Raw genomic sequence first — 23,515 nt, 5'->3', positions numbered from 1 at the left:
CTCTTGCTGGGTTCTGGTTCTGGTCCTTCCTCTCACTTCTTCAGCCTAAGCATGTAACAGCTCCCTACTATTGCTCATCTCCAGGTGCTTCACTGTCCCTCCTTAGTTCAGAGCCCAGTGTACACCTCTGTAAATACTTCAATAAACTCTCCCCACTTGCCCATTGGGGTGGTTCATCTGTTTCTTGCTGGGATCATATGGCGTCCAGTCAGAGATGGAGCTAAGGTAACCCTGTAGGACTTATGCAAGTCAGTAGAGCCATATCATGGTCGGTTTACAAGTCTGTTTGCAAACTGCTCTGTGTCCCTGGCTAGACAGAGAGGGCAAATGAAAAACACTAGAAGCATCATTACTGAAACTAAAGGGAGAGCTCAAATTAAATCACAGTTCTCAATCCAATAAGGAGTCCCTGGTTTGCCATTACACTCTGCCATTATTCTATTAAGAGTGCTTGCCAGTTAGTCGCTGTTGCCTAATTTGTACATTTTGGCAAGTTATTGCTTCTCTGAGTAAAGCAAGGGATACTTTGCTTCTGCTAATATCTGTGCAGGGCAACTCCCAGAATTTCACTGGATCCCATGTGCTAAGCCCAGCATAGTTTGCACAGAGCTACAGGCAGAAAGAGAACTTTCCATTTTTCTCATATTCATCCAGGAAACAAGCAGGCCTGTCTCTAAAGCAGTGATAGTGAGTGGGGATAGAGGAACACTGAAAAAAAAAAAAAGGGATCAACTGGAAAATAATTTGTATTTATGTACTGCAGAGTAAACCAGAAAACCTGTTCGACCTCAGGTAAACCCAATCCCTCTCTCTGGCTCTCACCTGCTCTATCTGTAAAATGGGGATAGCTGGGAAATGTTAGAGTGTTGCCTAAAGGACCCTTCCATGAGTGACACCCAGGATTTCTTGGTCTCTACCTGGAGGGCAGCCCAAGAGTATGGAGCATAGACAAACTTACCGAGACTTCGATGCCCCCAGGGGCAAGCTCACCGGTGGACAACGTGGAGTGTCTGTCTTCTCTACGTCCTGGACCAGGGGAGGGTTGAGGCAGTGGACTCCTAAGGAGGGGGCCTTGCTGGCCAGCACCTCTACCCAGGAGCATGGAGCCCCGATGGCTCTCATGGTCTCCAGGAAAGACTCCATCATCTGTGACTCCATCAGGGAATGAGGTATCCAGGCAAGGGGCACGGAAATGGAACACACTGCCATGGCTAGCCCGGCGTCTCCCAGAGGTGAGGCCTAGGAAAGACTGGGCATTGCCCCAAAGGAGCAAGAGATAAAGGCAGGCTGGAAGCTGAGCCTATAGGCAAATCTGGAGCTCAACACTTCTTCCACCCACTCCCATTTCCCTGCCCTTATTCTCATGAATTTCCAGAAGAAAATTAAAGACACAGATCTAACGGGTATTCTAGGTAAACATGGGAAGAGAATGGAGGAGAAGAATATTTTTGATGTAGCCTGGGAAAAGGTCAAGAGAGATGAGAGATTATAGGGTCCTTAAGATCATCAAATAGGTCATGATGGGCAAAAATATCAGAAGACAACCTTGTCACCCAGAAGGATCAGCTCTTTACCAGCATTTGCCCATAGGGCTGGACAAAGCTGTCTTAAATTCCCTGCTCCACATGTAAAGCTGAGACCTAAGGAGACTATTTTGCACACCAGTACTGGAACAAGCCTGGTAAATGGTTGTGGAATGAACAAGTGCACTTTATTGTCTGAAAATTAGGTCCTGCAATTCATTAGATCCAGCCTATATAAATGTGAGAGTTTGTGCTGCAAAGGAGACAAGAGCTTTGTAATGTAATGAGCTTCCAGGATCCCTTGAGGCAAACTTTGAATAGTCAACAGTGGAGAGATTGAAGGGAGAGTTACAGCCTAATTTCCTGGAAGAATAATGCCATTCCTCCAAATCAATAAACATTTCCCATCAAAATCTCCCGCTGAGGGAACTGTGAGGCTTACAGTTGCCAGAGGAAAGGAGCTAATTCACAGGCCTAGAGCCACTGGAGCCTGGGTTGGCTAGTACCCATGACCACTGTGGGAGCTTGACCATAACAAGTTATCAGTTCTGTCCTAGGCCATATGAAGTATTTCAAGATCTACACACTGACTTCCTAGCAAACTCTGATCATACTGCTGAATGTTTCCCCCTTCCTTAATTTTATTTACTAAACTACTGAAGTTAGGACATCTTGTCCATTAGAGTCCTCTTTACTTATCCCCCTATCCCACAGAACTGATGTTTCCTTTCTGGATTATTTGGAGCCCAATCCTGTTCAGCAACTATCTTTGCAATCTCAGTATTATAAACAGGGCACTCTTTACTTAGAATATATGTCCAAGGATTATGGAACTCATAAAAAATCCACAAATCAGTCCCACTTTTGAAGTAAAGGAGCAGATCTGGCAAATCTTTATTAAAAATGGGATGGCTGAGTTATTTGCAGTTGGGCACTAAACAAACCAATGAAGAAACTAAGAAGAAGATTTTGGTCCCATATTTGATGGCACTGCTTCCCTGGCCACCAGTTAATATTTCAGAATTAACCTATTTGACAAATGGTGGCAATGACCTCTGAATCTAAGCACTAGACTTGCCTTAAAATGTATCATCCAGGCAGACCAACTGGTGTCCTGTGGTTTCCCTGAAACCCTTGCTGTGTCTCTCCTAGTTGCTACCCCCAATCTCTCACTCACCGCTGCTGGTTAGAAAATGGCTTTATATGAAAACTGCTTATGGGCTATTTACTACATGAACACACCTGGGAAAAGAGGAAGGGGATGCCCTCTTGAATGAATTCCAATCCATTAGTGAGCATCAAAAAGTACCCAAATAGTGCTTCTGTGCCTTTGCACATACATGTTCTCTTTTAGGCCTGAAAAATACTCCTCCTCCCCTCTCTTGCAGTCCTCAATTATTGGAGGAATACTCACTATTTACTATTCATTTCAATTATCTCCTCCTCCATGCAGCCTTTCCTGATACACCTCCACCCCCATAAGAGAGGATGCCTCTTCTATCCCCAAAACACCATGTATGTTTCCCTAATATAGTACATAACACATAGTTTTTATATCTGTCTCCTCCACCAAATAGAAGTCCTTGGGAAATGGACCATGTTTTACACCATTGCACCTAGTATTGTTGAAGTAAAAAGACACAGCTCCTCTTTTGTCCACTTGAAGGTAAATCTAGTTGGAGAGAGGAGCACATACACACCAAACAATTATTGGACATCCAGGTGCTAATCTATGTGGGACTGACTGAATGAGGGGAATTAAAGCCCAATTCACAGTATCATTGACATTTCCATGGAAGCTGTGATTCATCCTGTTCTGTGATTGTCAGAGCCCTAGTCAAATCCTCTTTCAAACATCTTCTGATCTGTACCCTGTGCATGCCAGGTGCTGCTCAAAAGAGGCAGAGCAAGGAAGGGAAGGGCACAGAATCTGATAAATGCCGAAGTGTGTATGTCACTGAGACCAGTGTGCATGTGAGCATGTCTGTGCACAGACAGGCACACATAAGTCTGGGGATTACAGAGACTATGTTATAAAAAGTAGAACATCCTTCAGACGAGCATAGGAAAAGAGATTGAGAGGGAAGTGACAGTCAGGAGGCCTGAAAAATAGCCATGTCGATCCCCTTTTCCATACTGTTAGTGTGGGAACTACTCTTCCACAAAGGGGTTGTCATCTCTTGGTCTCTGGAAAGGGCATGTTTGGAGTACACAGGACTTTCAAGGGAAAGTGAGGTGGTGGGAGGAAACTTGGTGAGTATAGGGAATCTTGGAGTGGGATGTAGAAGGTTTGGGTGGTGAACAGAATTGTTACAGGGTCTGAAGTGAGGTACTGAAGTTATTCCTAGGCTGGACTGCATCAGAGATGGATCTGGAATTCTCTGTACCAACAACAGGTGAGAGTTTGGGTTGTGGGGGCTGAGACATGAGGTCAGAAATAAGCTTGTAATTTATTTCAGCACCTTGGACAGAATTGCAGATCAGAGTGTTAGAAGGAAGCAAACCCTTGATGTCCACAGGTCCATGGACAACTCAAGGTCAGTGTGTCCAATGTGGGCTCACCACTTTCCCTACAAACCTGGGTTCTTCCTCCAGTGCTCCTGCCTTAGAATCACTACCCATCTAATTACCCAGTTCTGGAAACTGGGAGTCATATTGGACTCCTCTCTCCTTTTTCCACATTCCACAGTTCCAGTCTTATTGTCCCCTACCCTGAATAGAAGTCACAATCCACCCCCTTTTCACATTTATAATGCCCCTGTCCTAGTTTAGGTCACCATTTGGTGGGGGGTCAGTGTGCTGTCTGGATTACTATAACATCCTCCTAATCTTTGTGCCTCCAACTGTCTCCCTGCTACAAACATTTTCCCACTCCAATCATTGTCCATAGCAGCTGCAAAGGTGGGTAATCTTTAGAGAACAAACTTGAGCCTTTTACCATTCTGCGTTGGTTGTAAGGATCAGATTGGGGTGATTTGTTGTCGTCTGTGGAGCCCTCTGACACCCTTGGTTTCATTCTGTGCTTTCTCTCACTGGCATTTTTGGAGGCTAAAGGTGATCCATTGTGGGAATGGAGAGAGGCTGTGTCAATCCCCAGCGCTGCCAGCACCTGAAGAGAGAGAACAGCAGCTGCAGCCAACAATATGTGATTGAGCTTAACATGAATTTGTCCCTTACACATGCGGTGTCACAGAGATGAGGGCATCTAAAACAGAGGAGGCCAGGATTAGAACCTGGGTGGTAGTGGGATTGAGGCATGGCAGGAAGAGCCACCTCTGGGTTATCCCTTTCATTCACATCTTGTAGTATGCCCTGCTGATGCCCTGACCAAATCCATTTTACCAGGTCAGTATACTCATCTTCAGCTGCTTGAGTGTAAGCTGCTAATTGATCACAGCCACAGTATTTTGTAGAATATTTCCTTTGACTGTACATTTGGCTGGGGCAGGTATGGGGGTATAAAAGGCCAGCCCTCTTGCCTCAAGGTACAGCTAACTTTGTGGTACAAGGCATGCCCCAGAGCTCCCCATGGGATCAGGCTGAAGGTCATCTCTAGCTGAGGCCACCTTCTTGTTTAATGCTTCTCCTGTCTCATCCTACTTCCTGCTCTCTCCTTTTCCTGAGAGCACCCCTCAATAAATCAGTGGCACAAGATCTTCGTTGGGTTCTTTTTAAAGAAAACCTGACCTAAGATGGTCCTTAAGGTACAATGAATCTTCTTACAGTTCCCTAGAATGACAATCTTAATCTAAATGGTTCATCCAGACCTCTGCCCAATAATGTGCAGCCTGCAACAGACTTCACGAAGCATCCACCCCTCACAGACCTCCTGCTCCTTCCGGAGCATCTCAAGGGCCTCTTGGAACTTCTTCTCCTTGGCTTCAATTTCATCAATTGTTGCCTGGTTCTGCTCCTCATATGCCATGGTGACCACAGCCAAGATCAAGTTGACCAGGTAGAAAGACCCCAAGAAGATGACAAGCACGAAAAAGACCATATACATTTTCCCAGAAGCCCTCAGGGTCTGCAGATTCAAGAGAAAGGAGATCTGTATCAAAAGTTTATGGGCCTCTGATGTTGCCAGGCTCCTCCAGGAAAAACATAGGCATGCATCTGACTCCCCAGCTTCCAAACAAGTCTGTAGGGGGACATGCAGATCAATACCTGCTGGTAGAGGCGTTCCCAGGAATCCTGTGTCATGAGGCGGAACAGTGACAGGAAAGCCCAAGCAAAGGAATCAAAGCTGGTGTAGTTAAAATCTGGGTTGTCAGATGTTTTAAGACAGATATAACCTTGAGGGCAGTGGCTGCAGCAAGAATAGAGAAGGTCATCAATTGCATAGCCTCCCTGCTTCTTGGGGGCAACGCAGCCCAGGGCTATAGGAAGACCATAGGGTTTGAAGTCCAAGATTGGAGCTCAAGGCCTGGCCTCCCTCTTGTTAGCTGGATGACCTTGATCTCTCTAAGGCTCAGTTCCTTTTGCCCATTTATTTTTTATTTTATTTTTCTAAAGATTTTATTTATTTATTTGAGAGAAAGAGTGAGAGAGAGAGCATGAGAGGGGGGAGGGTCAGAGGGAGAAGCAGGCTCCCTGCTGAGCAGGGAGCCCTACAAGGGGCTCAATCCTGGGACTCTGAGATCATGAACTGAGCAGAAGGCAGATGCTTAACTGACTGAGCCACCCAGGCGCCCCCCTCTTGCCCATTTAAATGGGGATGATAATACTTTCACTTCAGAGTTTCATGCAGAGGGGAGTGGCCTGGGAAGGCCAGCTGACTGCCCAGACATTATCCCATAAGGTGGCAAACTCTCTGCAGGTTCACACCAGGGGAGGGAGAATCAGTATCAATAATTCAGACTTAAAACCTGAGCCATTTGGCATCATCTGCCAACCTGTCCATCAAAGGAGGACTCACATTAGTCAAGTTCACTCACCAATTATATATAACAATGAAAACAACACTTTCCACTTACTGGGCACTTACTGTGTGCCTCTTTCTCTCTCCTAAGTGCTTTACAAATGCTATAAATTAATCATCTGAACCATCCTTTCTTACAGATGTGGAAGCTGAGGTTCAGAGAAAAGAAGACAGTTGCTAAAACCACACAGATGCCAATGTATTCATTCAAAAGGAGAAATATAACTGTCAAGTAGCCTATGAAGACTGACTTATGAAGGAAAGCCAAATTGAAGATGACCACATGGTGAGTATTGGGGTGGGCAGTGCTGGACTGACTCTTCACTCTCTCATGATAAGGGAGTAAGTTGATGTCAAGAAGTATCTCTAAGCTAAAGGCATGTGAGGTATTTGCACCTACCTCAGTGGCATGGCTTTGCTGAGAAAACAGTAATACCTGGTTTGTAGTTTGGGATGCTACCACTCCAGCATGCCTCCACTAACACCAATCTCTGGGGCTGTCCTTATTCTAGACATCCATGTAAACACACAATCCTGGGACCCATACAATTGATTAGGGTCCCAGCAACTTGACTATAATTAATACCAATTCTATCTTCAATCTTGATTGGAGATTTGTGAGTTCCTAGACTCTCTAGACCCACATTTAAAGACAGACAGTCTTTTGATTTGCTCTCCAAAGGAGCTAGTCAACCCATTACCTGTAGGTTTGCTAGTTAACTCCAAGGGTAGCCTTATTTCCATGTCTTCCATTAAACTCCACTACAGTTGCTACACATCAATAATGAACTGCTCTGAGAATTAAATGAGACCATACTACAAAGCTTTTTGCATGGTGCCTTCAACATAGTAAATATTATATGTAAATTGCAAATTAAAATTCTTGCTATTTTTAACCTGAAGAGACCAAAAGAATGGACTAGAAAAATACATTTGAAAGAATGCTGGAAATCATTAAGTGTTTCCTAGTGCTTGTGAGACCCCGGACTTTCCTCCCACAGTGCCACTGGTCAGTGAGGGCCTTAGCTCAAGGCTCTGGCTTCTCTGTGGCCCAGTACAGGACCCAGTTTCCATCTTCATGGTATGTCCTTCAGGGCTCACTCTGCCCTTCACCCTGAGCTGGCCTCCCTTGCCAACCCAGCCTTATACACTTATTTCCTGGCCAGGACCTGCCCAGCAGGATGTCTGGCCTATTTTGGAGCTGGGTTGTGGGGCCATGAGTGGACCCCATAACTTTACCACAGATAGTGCTTAGGCTACCCTGGAGCCATTGCCATGAGAAATACCATTATCCAGACAGGAAAAAAGACACTGAGGAGGCCTTTGGTTTAGATTTAAGTCAAAGGCAAACTGACATCAGAACAGCCCTATCTCTGAACCAAAGAACTAAATGCCAAGTGCATTTGTGAAGAAAGAGGCCAAGGACCCTATGTTGATCAAATTCTCAGCTCTATCTGAGATTGTTTGTCTAGTGAGCTGATTAAGGCAAAGCTCCATTTAGGTCCCACCCAGCTCCACTTGGGCAATCTGGGGATGTTAGCCATTCAGGGAGTGGGGTCATATGGGCTTCGGGCTCCAGACCCCCAACATGGAGATGGGAAAGATAAGCCTTGCTGATATGTTGCCTGAACTTTCTGCTCATGCTTGCTCCAGTGGTCAAAGCAGCAGGCAAGCCTGAGGGGAAATCTACCCCTTTGCTTTGTTTCACATTTTGTTCTGCCACCTGGAATGGCCTCCATCCAAACGATCTCTTGTTCAACCAAACTGGAGACATCCTGCCTGTCCTTCAGTGCTCACTGCAACCACCACCTCCAGGAAACCTTCCCTGACCTCCTGCACTGCCTCCCACCATCACCTCACTGTGTCCCCTCAGCCCATGGAACCTCTAGCATAGCACTGCTTCTTCACAGGGTAGCATCTTTATGTATATGCATCAGAGCTCACAAATTGGCAGCTTGCAGGCTGAATTTGGCTTGCAGAAATATTTTGTTTGGCCCACAATATGTAGACATTTTTTGGAATTGGTGGCCAATGTTTGTAGTTGGGAGATTTCACATAAAAATCTGAATTCTTGTCTTTCTTTTTTTAAAAGTTAGACGAGCTGGAAGCAGTGGACCCACATTTCCATGTGGCAACCAAAAGCTGGGCTGAGCAGTGGCTGGCCCTTCTAAATGGGGCACAAACTGTCATCGCCTAGTTCCCACCCAGCCTAATCCTCTCATTTGTTATGTATCTAGCCTCTGTAAGAATTTGAAATGGCAAAGGCTGATGCACCTGTTTCTTCCTGTGTGGATAACAAAACCCATATGATGGAGTTGTGATGATTAAATGTAGAACATTTGACACAAAATGTATTTATATTAGTTCCTTCCTGGGGTAGATTGTTTGCCAAAATGGCCACAACTATTCTCCTATCTGTATCCATACCCCTTTGCCATAAAATTGCCATAGCTCCTACAGTCAAGAGGTAAAGGTTATCTCTCCATCCCTTGGATTTGCACTGGCCTGTGACTTGCTTTGTTCAATAGAATGCAGAAGTGACATTGTGCCAGTTCTGAACCTAGGTCTCAAGAGACCTTGTACACTTCCACTCTTTCTCTTGGAACCTTCTCTCTGCCCTTGAGAACAAGACCAGGCTAGCCTGCTGGGAGATGAGACCACATGGAACAGAAAAACTGCCCCAGCTGAGACTGTCCTAGATCAGCTGGCCCCTGCTAATCTGTCCATTGTTTGCAGATGTATGAATAAGCTCAGGCAATGCCAGAACACCAGGCTGATCTCAGTTCAACATGCTAATGTGCAGAATCTTGAGCTAAGTAAATGGCTAGTGTTGTAAGTCACAAAATCTTGGGGCTGTTTGTTACATAGCAAAAGCTAACTCCTACACTCCCTCCCCATGAGCCTGGGATGGCAAAAGACATGACTTATTAATTTCTATATCACCTTGGGGTCTGCAAACCAGTCTCTATCCAGAAAATGATAATGACAAAGAGAAAGGACTGCTGGGCATTGGTGCTTTGTCATGGGTTGAGCACTCACCCTGCATCAGATCCATTGCCACACAGTAAGGGATCTGAAGTGCCTGGCTTATTATAGTAGAAATCTGCAGGAGAAAGGAAGAAATGAGAAATGAAAGCCATGAATATAGTTCTGAACCCTCTAGCTTAAGTCTTATGTGGTGGAGGCAACACCTCCTAAGTCTTCTGCCTGAGCAAGATGTGTTCCCTTGGCTATGTGCTCTCAGTAGGCATGCTGAGACATTTGGAAGGGGGAATGTCCCATCTGGGAAGAGAAAAGTTGATCAGTGACTTTAGCTCTGAGCCTCCCCCAGCAGAATGATTTGCTCCTAGATTTATAGCTTATTTTCTTGTAAAAGGGACATTGGACAACAGAAAATGGGGACCCAAAAGTAAAACATAGCTCAGGAGAAGCATTTCAGCAGGAAAGAGGAATCAAAATATATTTCTATATAGGTATGCAGGGGCTTCACACCCTTGCCAACCAGACCTTTGTCCCTATGGCAGAAGTTCCACTCTTGTTTTCCATAAGAGGAGTAATTGCCCGTCTCGTTGAGAGTTGCACAATTCTTGACACATTTGTTCTTGAGATTGCCCTTGAAGAGCTGTAGACCCACCAGGGCAAAGACACTCAAGCAGAAGACAGTAAGGATGGTCACATCTGCCAGTTTCCTCACCGAGTGGATCAGAGCTCCCACAATGACCTTCAGTCCTGTGGGAAGATGACAACAACACTCCCACATGGATGAGATACCACACACAGCACACTTGCATGCCTGGCATGCCTGCATCTTAACCATCCTATCCTTTCACTACATATAGGTGTGAGGTACTTTACAAACTTTAGGCAGTTCCAAGCATAGTTCCCCATTTAAGCCTTGCAATAACCCTGAGATGGAGACAGAGATTATTGTTCCTTGCAAGAATGTGACAACATACCCAGATGATGTATTTCTTATCATTGTAAGGCTAATAATGATTCAGTCCTGGGAGGCAGCTTGAGGATGGAAACACATGGACCTCAGTGTGTGTGTTGAGAGAGAGAGAGAAAGAGATGCAAGGGAGATAGAATGAGACAGAGAAAGAGAGACAGAAACACAAAGACACAGAGAGACAAACACAACAATAGAATGAGACCATGAGAGCATTAGGACAAGCACAGCTGGCAGTAAAGTTGAGGTCTCTGCTTGTTTAAGGAGGGAGGATTTGTAACTGTGGAGAATAATATCAGCTTCTTTCAGAGAGCAGATTCACAGTAGCAGAAAGAGCTCTGAACAGGGAAGCAGTCTGAGACTGATCCTTTTCTTGTCATTTTGGTTAACAAATAACCTATTGTGCACTAGCTCTGTTGGTTCTTGGGCTGGGAGCTGAGCAGGGGGCTAAGGCAAGGGCATGTGGTGGGGTTGTTTAACAACTGATGGGGAATGCCATTGCATTATTGAGCAGGTAGGCACACATAGGAGCAACTCCTAATTGAAGCCTAGGGTGGGGATAGGATGGGGTGGAATGTGAGGAAGTTGGGAGAGACCAGGGAGTCTCCTTGAGAAGGGCAAACCTTAGCAGAGGCCTGAGGAATGAGTATGAGTCGAATGAAGAGAGAAATGACTCTCTTAGTAGAGAAGCAGCAGGGCCAAAGCCTGGGAGATGAGCAAAGGCAAGGACTATTTGTAGAACTACAGGTAGATTCTAGAACATGACACAAGGCAGGTAGAGGAGAGAGATGAGATCAGAGAGGGAGTCTGGACTGGACAGGTCTTATAAACAAGACTCAGGGTCTTCCTGGCTAAGATTAGGTGAGAGAGATACCAGGTGGCAGCACTGACTACTTCTCGCTATGGCTCTCTTCATGAGGAAGCTTGTCCAGTGGAAGTTGGCAAAGACTTTCTAATCCTTCACTGCCCAGCCAGACATGGAATGGTAGAAAGGACTTCCCCCATGGCTTGAGTGTTTCTGTTTTCCAGATGAAAGCATGGATTCTCAGGGGTAAGGGAAAGGAGATAATCCATCAGACCACAAGGTGGAAGTTGTCTCAGTGGTTTGCCTGGTATCTGGCCTCACCATCTTTTCCATCAACCCAGTGGTGGGTAAGGTGTATCCCTGAGATACTGGTGACAACAGAAGTCTTGAAGGCTCGATAAGATAAGCTGTGGTGGAACACTTTTGTTTCTGAATTCTCTGTAATCAAGAATTGCCCAATTCTTTTCTCCTCTGTGGGTCCAAAGACAAGAGTGAGGCTCAAGCTTTCAGGTATATGGAAATGGCAAAGACACTCACAAGAGCCTAGGACTGCCTACACTCTTCCTCCTTATATTCAAGTTTATACCTTTAGTTTAGGGTATAAATGAGAACCTCCAACTGGAGGTTTGCCTGAACCCCACAACAAGAACATAAAATGAGGACATGACCTTCTTGTCATTTATTGATGATGATGTCATGAGGTATTATGCACAGAGCATTGGCCTAGGAATTGGGACACTAGATCTCCAGGTGACACTTTGCCTCATTAGTGGTGAGGACTTGGGATTGTGTTTTCTGCTGTCTGGGCCTCAGTTTCTTTGTCTTTTAAATGGGGACAACAGTTTATGCCCTGGAGCTTTATAGGACTCTTGCAAAAATCAAAGTAGGACATTAGGCTGTGTAAACCAGCATATGCTCTATGAAAACATGTAATGGTAAAGCAGCTCACCAGGGATCACAGAAACTGTCTTTAAAGCTCTAAGAACTCTGAATGTCCGCAGGCCTGAGATCCCTCGGAGATCTGTCGTTTCACCAATGTATCTGTAGGACCAGAAGTTGGTCAGTATCTCTGCAAGGAAATGGTCCTGGGAATGTATGCAGCATAAATAAGGACAATTTTGGGTAACAAGAGCCTAAGAAGGACCCAGAACAGACACAAAATCTAGTGGCACTTCCACCTATAGACTGACACTCTGATTTAATTATTGCAATAGCTTTTAAAATGGCCCCTTTGAGAAGATGCATTATGATCCTGAGGGCTCTGTGCACTACATGTATGGATGGGTATTCAAGCATGTGGGCTTGGCCAACAAGTCTCCTCAAACACTGGTTCCTCAGGCAAAGAACTTCAGGTCAGGTAGGTACAAGGCTAAGCCTTGTCTGCTCACTTTGACAGGCCATTTATTAGCTCAGAGTTGAGGTCTCTGACTTCTACCTGAAGGTATGGGACTAATCCTAAAGTGACCATCAACGTAACACTTAAAAGCAAGGAAACCCCAGGCCATGCAGTTTCATATAAGGGAGCTGGATAGAGATGAGGAAACACCCCCAGAGCGTGAGTCACCCAGGAGCCCCATGCAGACATATACATCAGCATGGAGAAATACTCACGCCAGGGTAATGACACTAAAGTCCAGCCAGTTCCAAGGATCTCGCAGGTAAGCAAACTCATTTAGACAAAATCCTCTTGCCAGTATCTTTATCAAGGCTTCAAAGGTGTAAATGACAGTGAAGACATACCTGAGAAGGAAGGGGGAAAGGAGTATTAACTGTGCCATAGAGAGAGTTCAGAGGGGAGCTACTAGGATGGCTCCATAGGGAAATGTGCAAAGATCATCAGCAAGGTGGGGAAAAGGAAGAAGTTAAGGTAAGGAGGCAAGACCCGGGAACTCAGAGAAGTCACACAGATGGAGATGGATGTGTGCAGCTGAGAGAGTTGGCAGCATCTTTGGCTTGAAAACGTGGGCAGACGGCAATGGTAGGTATAGAACCACCAGAAGGTTCAGAACAAGGATGCTCCTGTTTGCTGAGGTGCCCAGGGGGAAGCTGAAAGCTCCTCTCCCAACCTGCTGTTGGCTGACATGTGGAAGAGGTGGAGGCCCTGCTATGTCCCTCCTCTCCAAACTTCTCTATTTCCAACTGTCTTTTCTTCGCCCACCATCCTTGGTCTGCAAGTGTTTTTGGACTCAGGAATCCCAGTCTAAGAGGCATATAAGGCAGGAAACAACTAGGTGTCATTTAAGAAAAAAACATCTAAACATTTTCTCTGGAGGTTGGGTCTTGCCAGAGGAAGTCATCTCAAATAGTCCTTTGAGTCTGCTGGGCACTTTGTGGCTTTGGAGGTGAAGAGATGGATCTAGAGGTAAGGTTGAGAGTAAGGTAGTGTTTCTCAAATGTTCAGAATCCCTCAGTCACCTATGGCAGGAGTTTTCAAACTCTAGCAAGCATCTGAACCACCTGGAGGGCTTGTTCAAACATAGATTTCTGGGTTCTACCCCCAGGGTTTCTTATTTAGTAAATCAAGCATAGGGCCTAAGAGTGTGCATTTCTAACACATTCCCCAGCAGATGTTAATGCTGCTAGCCAGAGGGAACTACCCTTCCAGAACCAAAGGGATTCAGATGCACACATAATTTTGGGTACAGTCAATTTTTTAAATTATAAAATCATAAACATAAACACTGGTATTAAAAATGGAAAGACTTGATTACATATGGCAGATTGAACATATGTATTTACCTCTATCCTTTCTGAAATCCTTCTTAAATGTTAGTAGAAGGATTTTTCCCCTTTTTTTTTTTTTAAAGCATAAACCCAGTAGGAGGGAGATAATGGAGAACACAACAACAGCATTTTGGAAACTAGGAAGCAGATGGATGGGTAGTAACTGACAGAGCAGACCCAAGAAAGCTAAAACCTGAGCTGGGAAGTGGGGAGTTCCCAGAAGCAAGCCAACCCACATTGCAGGACTGCTTAAGACATAGAGACACTAAATACTTCTGAAAGTGGGGTTTTGGTAGAGGTTGTCAGGTGGAGCTGGATACTGCTTGAAAGTCTTTACAAGAAACAGCTATTCACTGAGGAACCCATTCAGTGAAGAACTGCCTCCTCTGCTCTGGAAATAGATTGGATGTTCATTCTTTCAAGAGTTGAACAACAGGGAGAGAGAGTTACATGCTGAAACAGGAGTATAAAGGACACTTTATACACTGAAAGGCAGGCAACCCTCCCACCACCTACTCCCTTCTGCCTTTCAGTTAGTTTCTAGAAGCCTGACAGTCAGGTTAATAGCCCAAGAAGATGCTGTATTTTTAATGTGAACCGCTAGGCAATGAGCATCAGGAATTGGAAGGATGCTTCTAACACCAAAGACTAAAGCAACCAAACAGAAAGAAAGAAAAGCAAGAGACAATGCAGGGAGCAGAAGAAAAGTTAGGAAAAAGTTATCATGAATATTTTTAGAGAATTAAGAGATGAGAAGATATGGGATACATAGAACAAGAACAGAAGGCTGTAAAGACTATTCAAGGAACAAAACAGAACTTTTGAAAAGAAAAATGTGATAGCAAAAGTAAAACATTAATAGAAGAGCTGAAAAAAAAGGTGAAGAAATCTTACAGGAAGTGGGACCAAAAAAATGATGAGGTAGTTTATAAGCATGAATATTAGAGAGTCAGACCAGCAGGTACAATGTCTGACCAATAGGAGATCCAGAAATAGACAGAGAGACTAGAGAAAATTATCAAAGAAATAATTCAAGAAAATTTCTGCAAACTGAAGGATCCAAGAATTCAGTTAGAAATACCCAGAAGTGTTCAGGAAAATGAATGAATGTCAAGGCATAACATCACCAAATTTCATAACATTGTACACAGACAGAAGACCCTAACTTTTTTTGAGGGAGTGAAAATCACAGGTTACAACCAGAGGATTAAGAATCAAAATATCATCAGGTTTCTCAATGGCAACCTTGGACAGTATCAGACAATGGAACAAATACCTTCAAAATTTTGAGGAAAATAATTTATAATATAGAATTTCTTCTCCAGATAAACTGTTATATTGAGGGCAAAATAAAGACAATTATAGATATACCAAGTCTCAGAAAATGTACTTTCCATCTAACCATCTGAGAAAGTTACATAGGATGCTCCACCCAAATAAGAAAGTAACCAACAAAGAGGAAGATCTGGGGTTGCAGGGGAGAGACAAATGGAATCCAAAAGAAAATGGAGAAGGGAAAATCTCCAGAAAAGAGCCATACATCATGCTTCAAGAACACCTAGGCCATATTGAGTCAGGAGATGGAGGACTCCGGGAGTGATTTCCCCAAGAAAAATGGAACCTGATGGATAGCCTGATATGTTGGACTAAATTGAAGCAATGAATAAACTCTGCAGAAGAGTTGGGAACAAATTAGGATAAAGACATAGAAAACAGAGCAAATGAAGCAATGAAATCTTTATTAACTCCAGAGAAAGCAAAAAGGAGCATGTACTCAAAGGACATTGCACGGCATAGCTGTGATGCCATTTGCTTGGCAATACTATTACATAATCATGTCTGTAGTCAGATGACATACGTATCATCTGATTACCTAACCCAAAATGATAGTATAACTACAATATGAAGATAAGTGTGAGCGGAATTGTGTGTGGGTATGTGCACCTAATTCTTTTTTTCCCATAACAGAAAGCCAATAGATAATATCTAAAGTGGAAGAATAAAATATATAGTACAAGTATCTTATCAGAGAGAAGGGAGTATCAGAATAAAGAGGTAAAAAAGCTGAGAGCACTTGCCTCTGGAAATACAGGATTAGGGTTGAGGAGATTAGCAGCATGAAATTGTTGTTTTTGTTAGGATTTTTGTAGAACTCTGCGATCTTTTAAATCATAAACCTGTATATCTTATATAAAAGTAAAAATCACATTAAAAAGAGAATAGCAGTAATGTCTTTTCATATCTGCGAGAGGGAAATAGTGTTTGAAATTATTCACGAAGAAATCTATATCTGGCTGGATGGCTGCTTGAGCTGTCAGCTTTCATATCTTGTTGGTTCCCCCCCCAACTCTTTATGTTTTCTAAATTAGAAAATCTTAACTCAGAATTATAGGTTGTTGGGAAGCTTTGACGGATATTTCTGGCTTTTCAGATCAAGTGCAGATCCAGAAATTATGGAGAGAGTTCTAAAGACTATTTTCAGTGTTTTACCAGAGGACGTGAGCAGAGGCTTTAGCACCACCCGAAGCTGGAGGGTTAAAGGTCTCAACTCAGGGGACAGTAGCTGACAGTCACATCCTCTTTCTGGTGGCATTTGGCTCACAAAGTATTTTTTCATGTTCTGTTGCAATGTTTGGATGTGATTTTTAATACGCAAAAGACACTCCCGACGGAGGAAGAAAATCACTGGGTATTGAGAAAAAGTCAAACTCTCAGCCATCGAGCCATTTGCCCCACTGATCAGTTTTAAGAAATCCTGGTGTCTAATCATGAAAAAATTCTGATGTTTAGGCCCCGAAGTCAAAGATCCATACTGTTCAAAATCCTGAATGTATCACTGAGACCCACCATGTGTATTAGCAGAAATGGTAATTTTAAAATATTTTATTCCTTATTTTAAAACACTATAAGCCTTTTCTGTTTGCCAGTCACAGCAATTCAGTGTGGGAAAGCAGCATCTTATACTCACTTTCATCTCAGCCCTGTAGGCTGAGGAGACTCATACTAAGTGGCCACAGTCAGTTTGTATTCACAATTTCCACTGTGTCCCTCAAAGGCAATTCAGGGTCTGAAGGCATGCTATGGACCCCCATTGTTTTCCACGAATGAGGAATGTAGTACATTTGGAAGGAGCATCTTTCATTTGTATTGTGATGCCTTTCCTTGCTGACCACATGGCCAGAGCTTCTTCAATACCAATTCAACATATCTTTTCTTTTTTTCCCAAAAGTGGTGAAATATACATAATATAAAATTTACTGCTGTCACCATTTTTTTAAAAAGATTCTATTTATTTATTTGACAGAGAGAGAGACTGCGAGAGCAGGAACACAAGCAGGGGGAGCGGGAGAGGGAGAAGCAGGCTCCCTGCTGAGCAAGGAGCCCGATGTGGGGCTCGATCCCAGGACCCTGGGACCATGACCTGAGCCGAACGCAGACGCTTAGTGACGGAGCCACCCAGGCGCCCCTGCTGTCACTATTTTAAGTATGCAATTCAGTGGCATTAAGTGTATTCACAATGTTGTGCAACCACGACCACTATCCATCTCCAGAACTTCTTTATTATCCCAAACAGAAACTCTGTACTAATCAAACAACCCCCCAGTCCTCCTTCCCCTACTCCCTGGCAACCTCAATTCTACTTTCTGTCTCCATATATTCCTATTCTAGGTACCTCATATAAGTGGAATCAGACAAGTCATACAATTTGTCCTTTTGTATCCAGCTAATTTTACTCAGCATAATGTTTTAAGGTCCATCCATGTTGTAGCGTGTGTCAGAATCTCATTCATTTTTAATGCTGAAAAATATTCCATCGTCCATACAATAGATCTATCACATTTTGTTATCCTTTCAGCTGTTGACGGACATTTGGATTGTTTCCACCTTTTGGCTATTGTGAATAATGCTGCTATGAACCTTGGTGCACAAGCTAACATGCATTTTTAAGTTTACAAGTTAATCTTTAATTAATTAAACCAGAAATCTCTTCTTTTAAAATTAGCTTCATGATTAATAAGACAAAAAGTCATTGAGCACTTCTCTCTCACATATATGGTGAATGTATACTGAAAACTGATACATCATAGTTTTATTAAACTGTAAAGTAAAATGTCTGCTTGTTTACATACATAACAGTCATTGATTTTAAATGCCAGTCACATTATAAGAAATCTAGTAGTTCCGATAAAGCAATTCCACCAATTGTTTCCTGCTTTCTTTCCAACTACAATATTTGTCATTGATTTGGAAGCTGGTTTCATGTCTTACCAGCAAGGGTATAGCTGTAGTTGTTTTTGCTGCGAGGAGGAATGAGGACACTATAGTTTTCATGTCTTTTCAACCTTTAACATCAAGTTTTGATAATTTGTACTGGAAAGCCTAATTTTGTTTTTGTACTAGAAATAATCAACTGGTTTAAAAGTGAGGCTGATAAGCTTTATTGGAAAATAATATGGAAGTTTTGGTAGCTGTATATTATTATTTGATGAAAATGTTATTAGTAGATAATAAACTGGGTGCTAGGACAAAAGGCTCATTGATCCAATAACATTCAGTGATCCATTTTCATTGTCATGCTGCCTGTTTTCTTGTTTATTTTTTATCTGCCTTTGTGAGATTATCCACATCCATTGTCCACTTGTCTCATGACTTGTCTCAGATTCAAGCTTTGTATTTATGACAGAGTCGATTTATTATTTTTATTTGTGACCTTATTTCATATTGTGAGGTTTACTTTTCTATTTTCATCACCATTGTCGTATTTCTGCAAACCACTTTTGAAATGATTCATTTTTTTTTGAACTGTGATATTATGCAATTCAACAGTAACAGTGATAAATCCAAGTTTAACAAATGTAAACAGGAACTGCTGGGTGACAATAAAGCACATTAGTTAGGATAAACTATGTAAGATTAACTTCATGTTAACCAGTATGAACTGTCAGTCCATGAAACACATACATTGCTTTTAAGAACATAAAAAAATCAGAAATTCTATGAAAATTATGATCAATCTTACATTTCAGATTTTTAAACTATCTATGCATGAAAGGATTGCATTGCTTTTCCTTCTGTATCTGTCAAATGATATAGAGGCTACTGAGAGACTAGGGACCAACAGAGATCCTTGGACAACTTACTGAGAAACATTGTAGGAGAGGGAGCTACCTGAATTGCTATGCAAAACAGAGAAGAATTTGGAGTTCTGGGGACAATACAGAAGGAAGACAGTGAGGCAGAGAGGTGGAAAAGCAACCCAAAGGGACAATTTATGAGAGAAGATTATAAATCAGCCTCATTTACCAAGACAGATCAAATGAAATACTGGCAAGTTGAATCCAGCAATGATCAAGCTGGAACTATTAAAACTAGACTGGAAAATTTATTAATGTAACCTACTATATTAACAGATGAAAGACCACATGATAATCTTAATGAAATAGAAATATTGATAAAAACCAATATCTATTCATAATAAAACTCTTAACAAACCAAGAGTGGAAAGAAATTTCCATAACTTGATAAAGGCTAATTATGAGACTCCTTTAGTCATCATGATAATAGTGAAAATTAGAAGCATACTCTTTAAAATCAAGGGCAAAAGAAATATGCTTGCTATTGTAGCTTCAGTTCAGCAATGTGCTGAATGTCCAGCCAGTTCAACAAGATAAGAAAAACAAACAAGTCATATGAGATGCATAAAGAAAGAAACAAGTTCATCATTATTTGCAGATGATATAATTGTTTAAATAGAAAACTAAGCGAATCTATAGAAAAATGTTGAACTTGTTCAGTTCAGCAAGGTTGCTGGGTGCAAAACCAGTATGTAGACATTAGTAACACTAACATATTTTAGCAATAAAAATAAATATTCAAAAGGATAACCAAAATTATCATGTACCTAGGGATAAGAAATGTAAGAACTTTACGTAAGACAATATTACAGAAGAATATAAAAGAAGGCCTGTATAAATCGGGAGATATCCCATGCTGATGTGAGGGAAAGTTTGATATCATAAATGTGGCAATTCTTCCAGTGTTAATAAATAAATTCAGTAGATTTACAATCAAAGTTTCAACAGATTTATAAGTGAAAAGCTTGAAAATGTGACGCTTAATTTGATATAGAAAAGTAAAGAGAAGGACTAATAATTTTCAAGAGGGCAAATAAGGATGGGTGTTCTAATCAACAGGTCAAATTTTATTATCAAACATTTAGACCAGTGTGGTGTTGACTGATGGAATAACAAATCAATGACCAGGAGAAACAGACCTGGTACGCACAAGAATCTGGTGCATGACAGAGGTAGTAGTAGGAATCATTCAGGGAATGATGATCCATTAAAAATGGTGGGATAATCCATACAGAAAAATATCAGAGCCTATCTCAAGCCATGTGCATACACACTAAAGTCTAGGGGGGGATGGAATATCTAAATGTAGAAAGAAACTAAGACTTTTAGAAGAAAATACAGAAACCCTTTATGGAATATTATGTAGCAGTAAAAAATGAATGAAATAAGTCTACATGTATCTACTTAGACCCATCTCAAAAACACAATATTGATTTTTAAAAAGCATCAGCTAGAGCGTGCATACAATATGATGTCATTCATACATATTTGAAAAGACACAAAACAGTACTTTTTTTAAAGATTTTATTTATTTATTTGACAGAGAGAGAGAGACAGTGAGAGCAGGAACACAAACAGGGGGAGTGGGGGAGGGAGAAGCAGACTCCCCGCTGAGCAGGGAGCCAGACGTGGGACTCGATCCCAGGACCCTGGGATCATGACCTGAGCCGAAGGCAGACGCTTAACGACTGAGCCAGCCAGGTGCCCCTCAAAACATTACTTTATGCATGCAGCGCCAGGTACCCCTTCCCCTGTTCGCCACAGGTTCCATTTCATTTCATGTGTTCTTTTCCAGGTGAGAAAACATTTATTTTTCCACTGCACTTTTCCCTGCAACCATATTGCTGTATTTTGTCAAATGTTTCTCCAGATTCTCAGTATGGCTAGTGATGGGTGTCCTAGGGCCATGAAAGGGCCACTTCAGTGATTCTCTGTGAGCTCAGGGGATGGGTATGGTGGGATATTCCCCTGCATTTTTCATCTCCAGCTGGGGCCCAATCTGATACATTCTTCCCCTCTTTGGCTGCAGTGAATCTCTAGTTTCTTTCAGAGCCCAAGAAGGGATTTAAAAATGAAATATGTATATGAAATCTTCCCACAAGCAGACAGAGAGGCAGGTAGCAGTGCAAAGCTAATGTTTCAGGGAACGATCATGGCTGGGAGGGGAGATAAGGGATAGGAACTGCTTGTGTCCAAAACACTGTATCAAGAACATGGTGATAGGACAGGCTTCTGATTCCTCGCTGGCTGTGATCTCATTTCTACTCAAGAATACGTAGCATGATCTTTGTAATCCCAGACTGTGCCAGGGACATTTACTCCTTTCCTCTGGGCTCCCAGCAACATAGTAAACAACCAATGGCTGTTATCAGTTTGCCTTTCAAAAATAAAATCTGGAATCTGATCATTTTTTTTAAATTTTATTATGTTATGTTAGTCACCATACATCATTAGTTTTTGATGTAGTGTTCCACGATCCATTGTTTTCATATAACACCCAGTGCTCCATGCAGTACGTGCCCTCCTTAATACCCATCACCAGGCTAACCCATCCCCCCACACCCCTCCCCTCTAAAACCCTGAGTTTGTTTCTCAGAGTCCATAGTCTCTCATGGTTCGTCTCCCCCTCCGATTCCCCCCCTTCATTTTTTCCCTTCCTTCTCCTAATGTCCTCCATGCTATTCCTTATGTTCCACAAATAAGTGAAACCATATGATAATTGACTTTCCCTGCTTGACTTATTTCACTTAGCATAATCTCCTCCAGTCCCATCCATGTTGATGTAAAAGTTGGGTATTCATCCTTTCTGGTGGTTGAGTAATATTCCATTGTATATATGGACCACATCTTCTTTATCCATTCATCTGTTGAAGGGTATCTTGGCTCTTTCCACAGTGTGGCTATTGCGGACATTGCTGCTATGAACACTGGGGTGCATATGGCCCTTCTTTTCACTACATCTGTGTCTTTGGGGTAAATACCCAGGAGTGCAATTGCTGGGTCATAGGGTAGCTCTATTTTTAAATTTTTGAGGAACCTCCACACTGTTTTCCAAAGTGGCTATACCAACTTGCATTCCCACCAACAGTGTAAGAGGGTTCCCCTTTCTCCACAACCTCCCCAACGTTTGTTGTTTCTTTCCCTGTCCATTTTTGCCATTCTAACTGGTGTAAGGTGGTATCTCAGTTGTGGTTTTGATTTGGATTTCCCTGATGTCTAATGATGATGAACATTATTTCATGTGTCTGTTAGCCATTTGTATATCTTCTTCAGGGAAGTGTCTTTTCATATCTTCTGCCCATTTTTTGACTTGATTGTTTGTTTTTTGGGTGTTGAGTTTGAGTTTTTTATAGATCTTGGATAACAGCCCTTTATCTGCAGTGTCATTTGCAAATATCTTCTCCCATTCTGTGGGTTGCCTCTTTGTTTTGTTGACTATTTCCTTTGCTGTGCAGAAGCTTTTTATATTGATGAAGTCCCAAAAGTTCATTTTTGCTTTTGTTTCACTAGCTTTTGGAGATGTATCTTGAAAGAAGTTGCTGTGGCCGATGTCAAAGAGGTTACTGCCTATGTTCTCCTCTAGGATTTTGATGGATTCCTGTCTCACATTGAGGTCTTTCATCCATTTTGAGTTTATCTTTGTGAATGGTGTTAGAGAATGGTCGAGTTTCATTCTTCTGCATGTGGCTGTCCAATTTTCCCAGCACCATTCATTGAAGATACTGTCTTTTTTCCATTGCATGTTTTTTCCTGCTTTGTCAAAGATTATTTGACCATAGAGTTGAGGGTCCATATCTGGGTTCTCTATTCTGTTCCATTGGTCTATATATCTATACCTTCAATGTCATCCCGATCAAAATTCCAATGACATTTTTCAAAGTGCTGGAACAAACAATCCTAAAATTTGTATGGAATCAGAAAAGACCCCAAATCGCCAAGGAAATGTTGAAAAAGAAAAACAAAGCTGGGGGCATCATGTTGCCCGATTTCAAGCTATATTACAAAGCTGTGATCACCAAGAATCTGATCATTTTAATGGGGCCAAAGATGCTGAACGTCATCCAGTACCTACCACATACATTTCTAGAAATGAGACCAGATAGGTAGATTTTTTATATTTTATATTATTTTCAAAGTGTGTTTATAAAGCAAGTTTTGTCAACAATTCAGTTCATACAAAATCTGATGAAGAATGAATTTAGTAATAGTGGGAATGGAAATTGGCACAGCTTTGGAAAACAATTTGGTAATATTTCAAAAATTAACCCAGCAACTCCACTTCTGAGAATTCATCTCTCACAGGTACCCATGTTATGTGTGCAAAGATGTGTGTGTAAGGAAGGATACGCACTGAAGAATCATGATCGCAGAATATGAGGATTATGTTGATTAGGGCCAACAGAAATGCCTATCAATAGGATAACAGTTAAATAAATTTTGCTTCATCCATATAAGTGAAAC

The 23,515-nt window shown here is 42.2% G+C and overlaps 1 protein-coding gene across 3 annotated transcripts in view; it reads right to left on the bottom strand.

Annotated features, from left to right (window-relative positions):
• SCN10A (sodium voltage-gated channel alpha subunit 10) overlaps positions 1-23,515 on the bottom strand; it is a 92,435-nt gene that overhangs the window by 56,470 nt on the left and 12,450 nt on the right. For 2 of the 3 annotated variants that reach the window (XM_078061249.1, XM_078061257.1), the window contains exons 4-11: positions 12,807-12,935; positions 12,145-12,236; positions 9,979-10,170; positions 9,481-9,547; positions 5,688-5,829; positions 5,350-5,547; positions 4,462-4,632; positions 959-1,249 (exon numbers count right to left, since the gene is read on the bottom strand). In XM_078061249.1, the coding sequence (XP_077917375.1) occupies positions 959-1,249; positions 4,462-4,632; positions 5,350-5,547; positions 5,688-5,829; positions 9,481-9,547; positions 9,979-10,170; positions 12,145-12,236; positions 12,807-12,935 (1,282 nt within the window). The remainder of the gene's footprint in view (positions 1-958; positions 1,250-4,461; positions 4,633-5,349; positions 5,548-5,687; positions 5,830-9,480; positions 9,548-9,978; positions 10,171-12,144; positions 12,237-12,806; positions 12,936-23,515) is intronic. The other variant, XM_078061258.1, reaches the window with a different exon arrangement.

The sequence above is a fragment of the Halichoerus grypus genome, chromosome 1 (genome assembly GCF_964656455.1).
Source record: "Halichoerus grypus chromosome 1, mHalGry1.hap1.1, whole genome shotgun sequence".
Classification (NCBI taxonomy): domain Eukaryota; kingdom Metazoa; phylum Chordata; class Mammalia; order Carnivora; family Phocidae; genus Halichoerus; species Halichoerus grypus.
The sequence above is the reverse complement of the archived record's forward strand: the minus strand, read 5'-3'. Positions and strand labels throughout refer to the sequence as shown.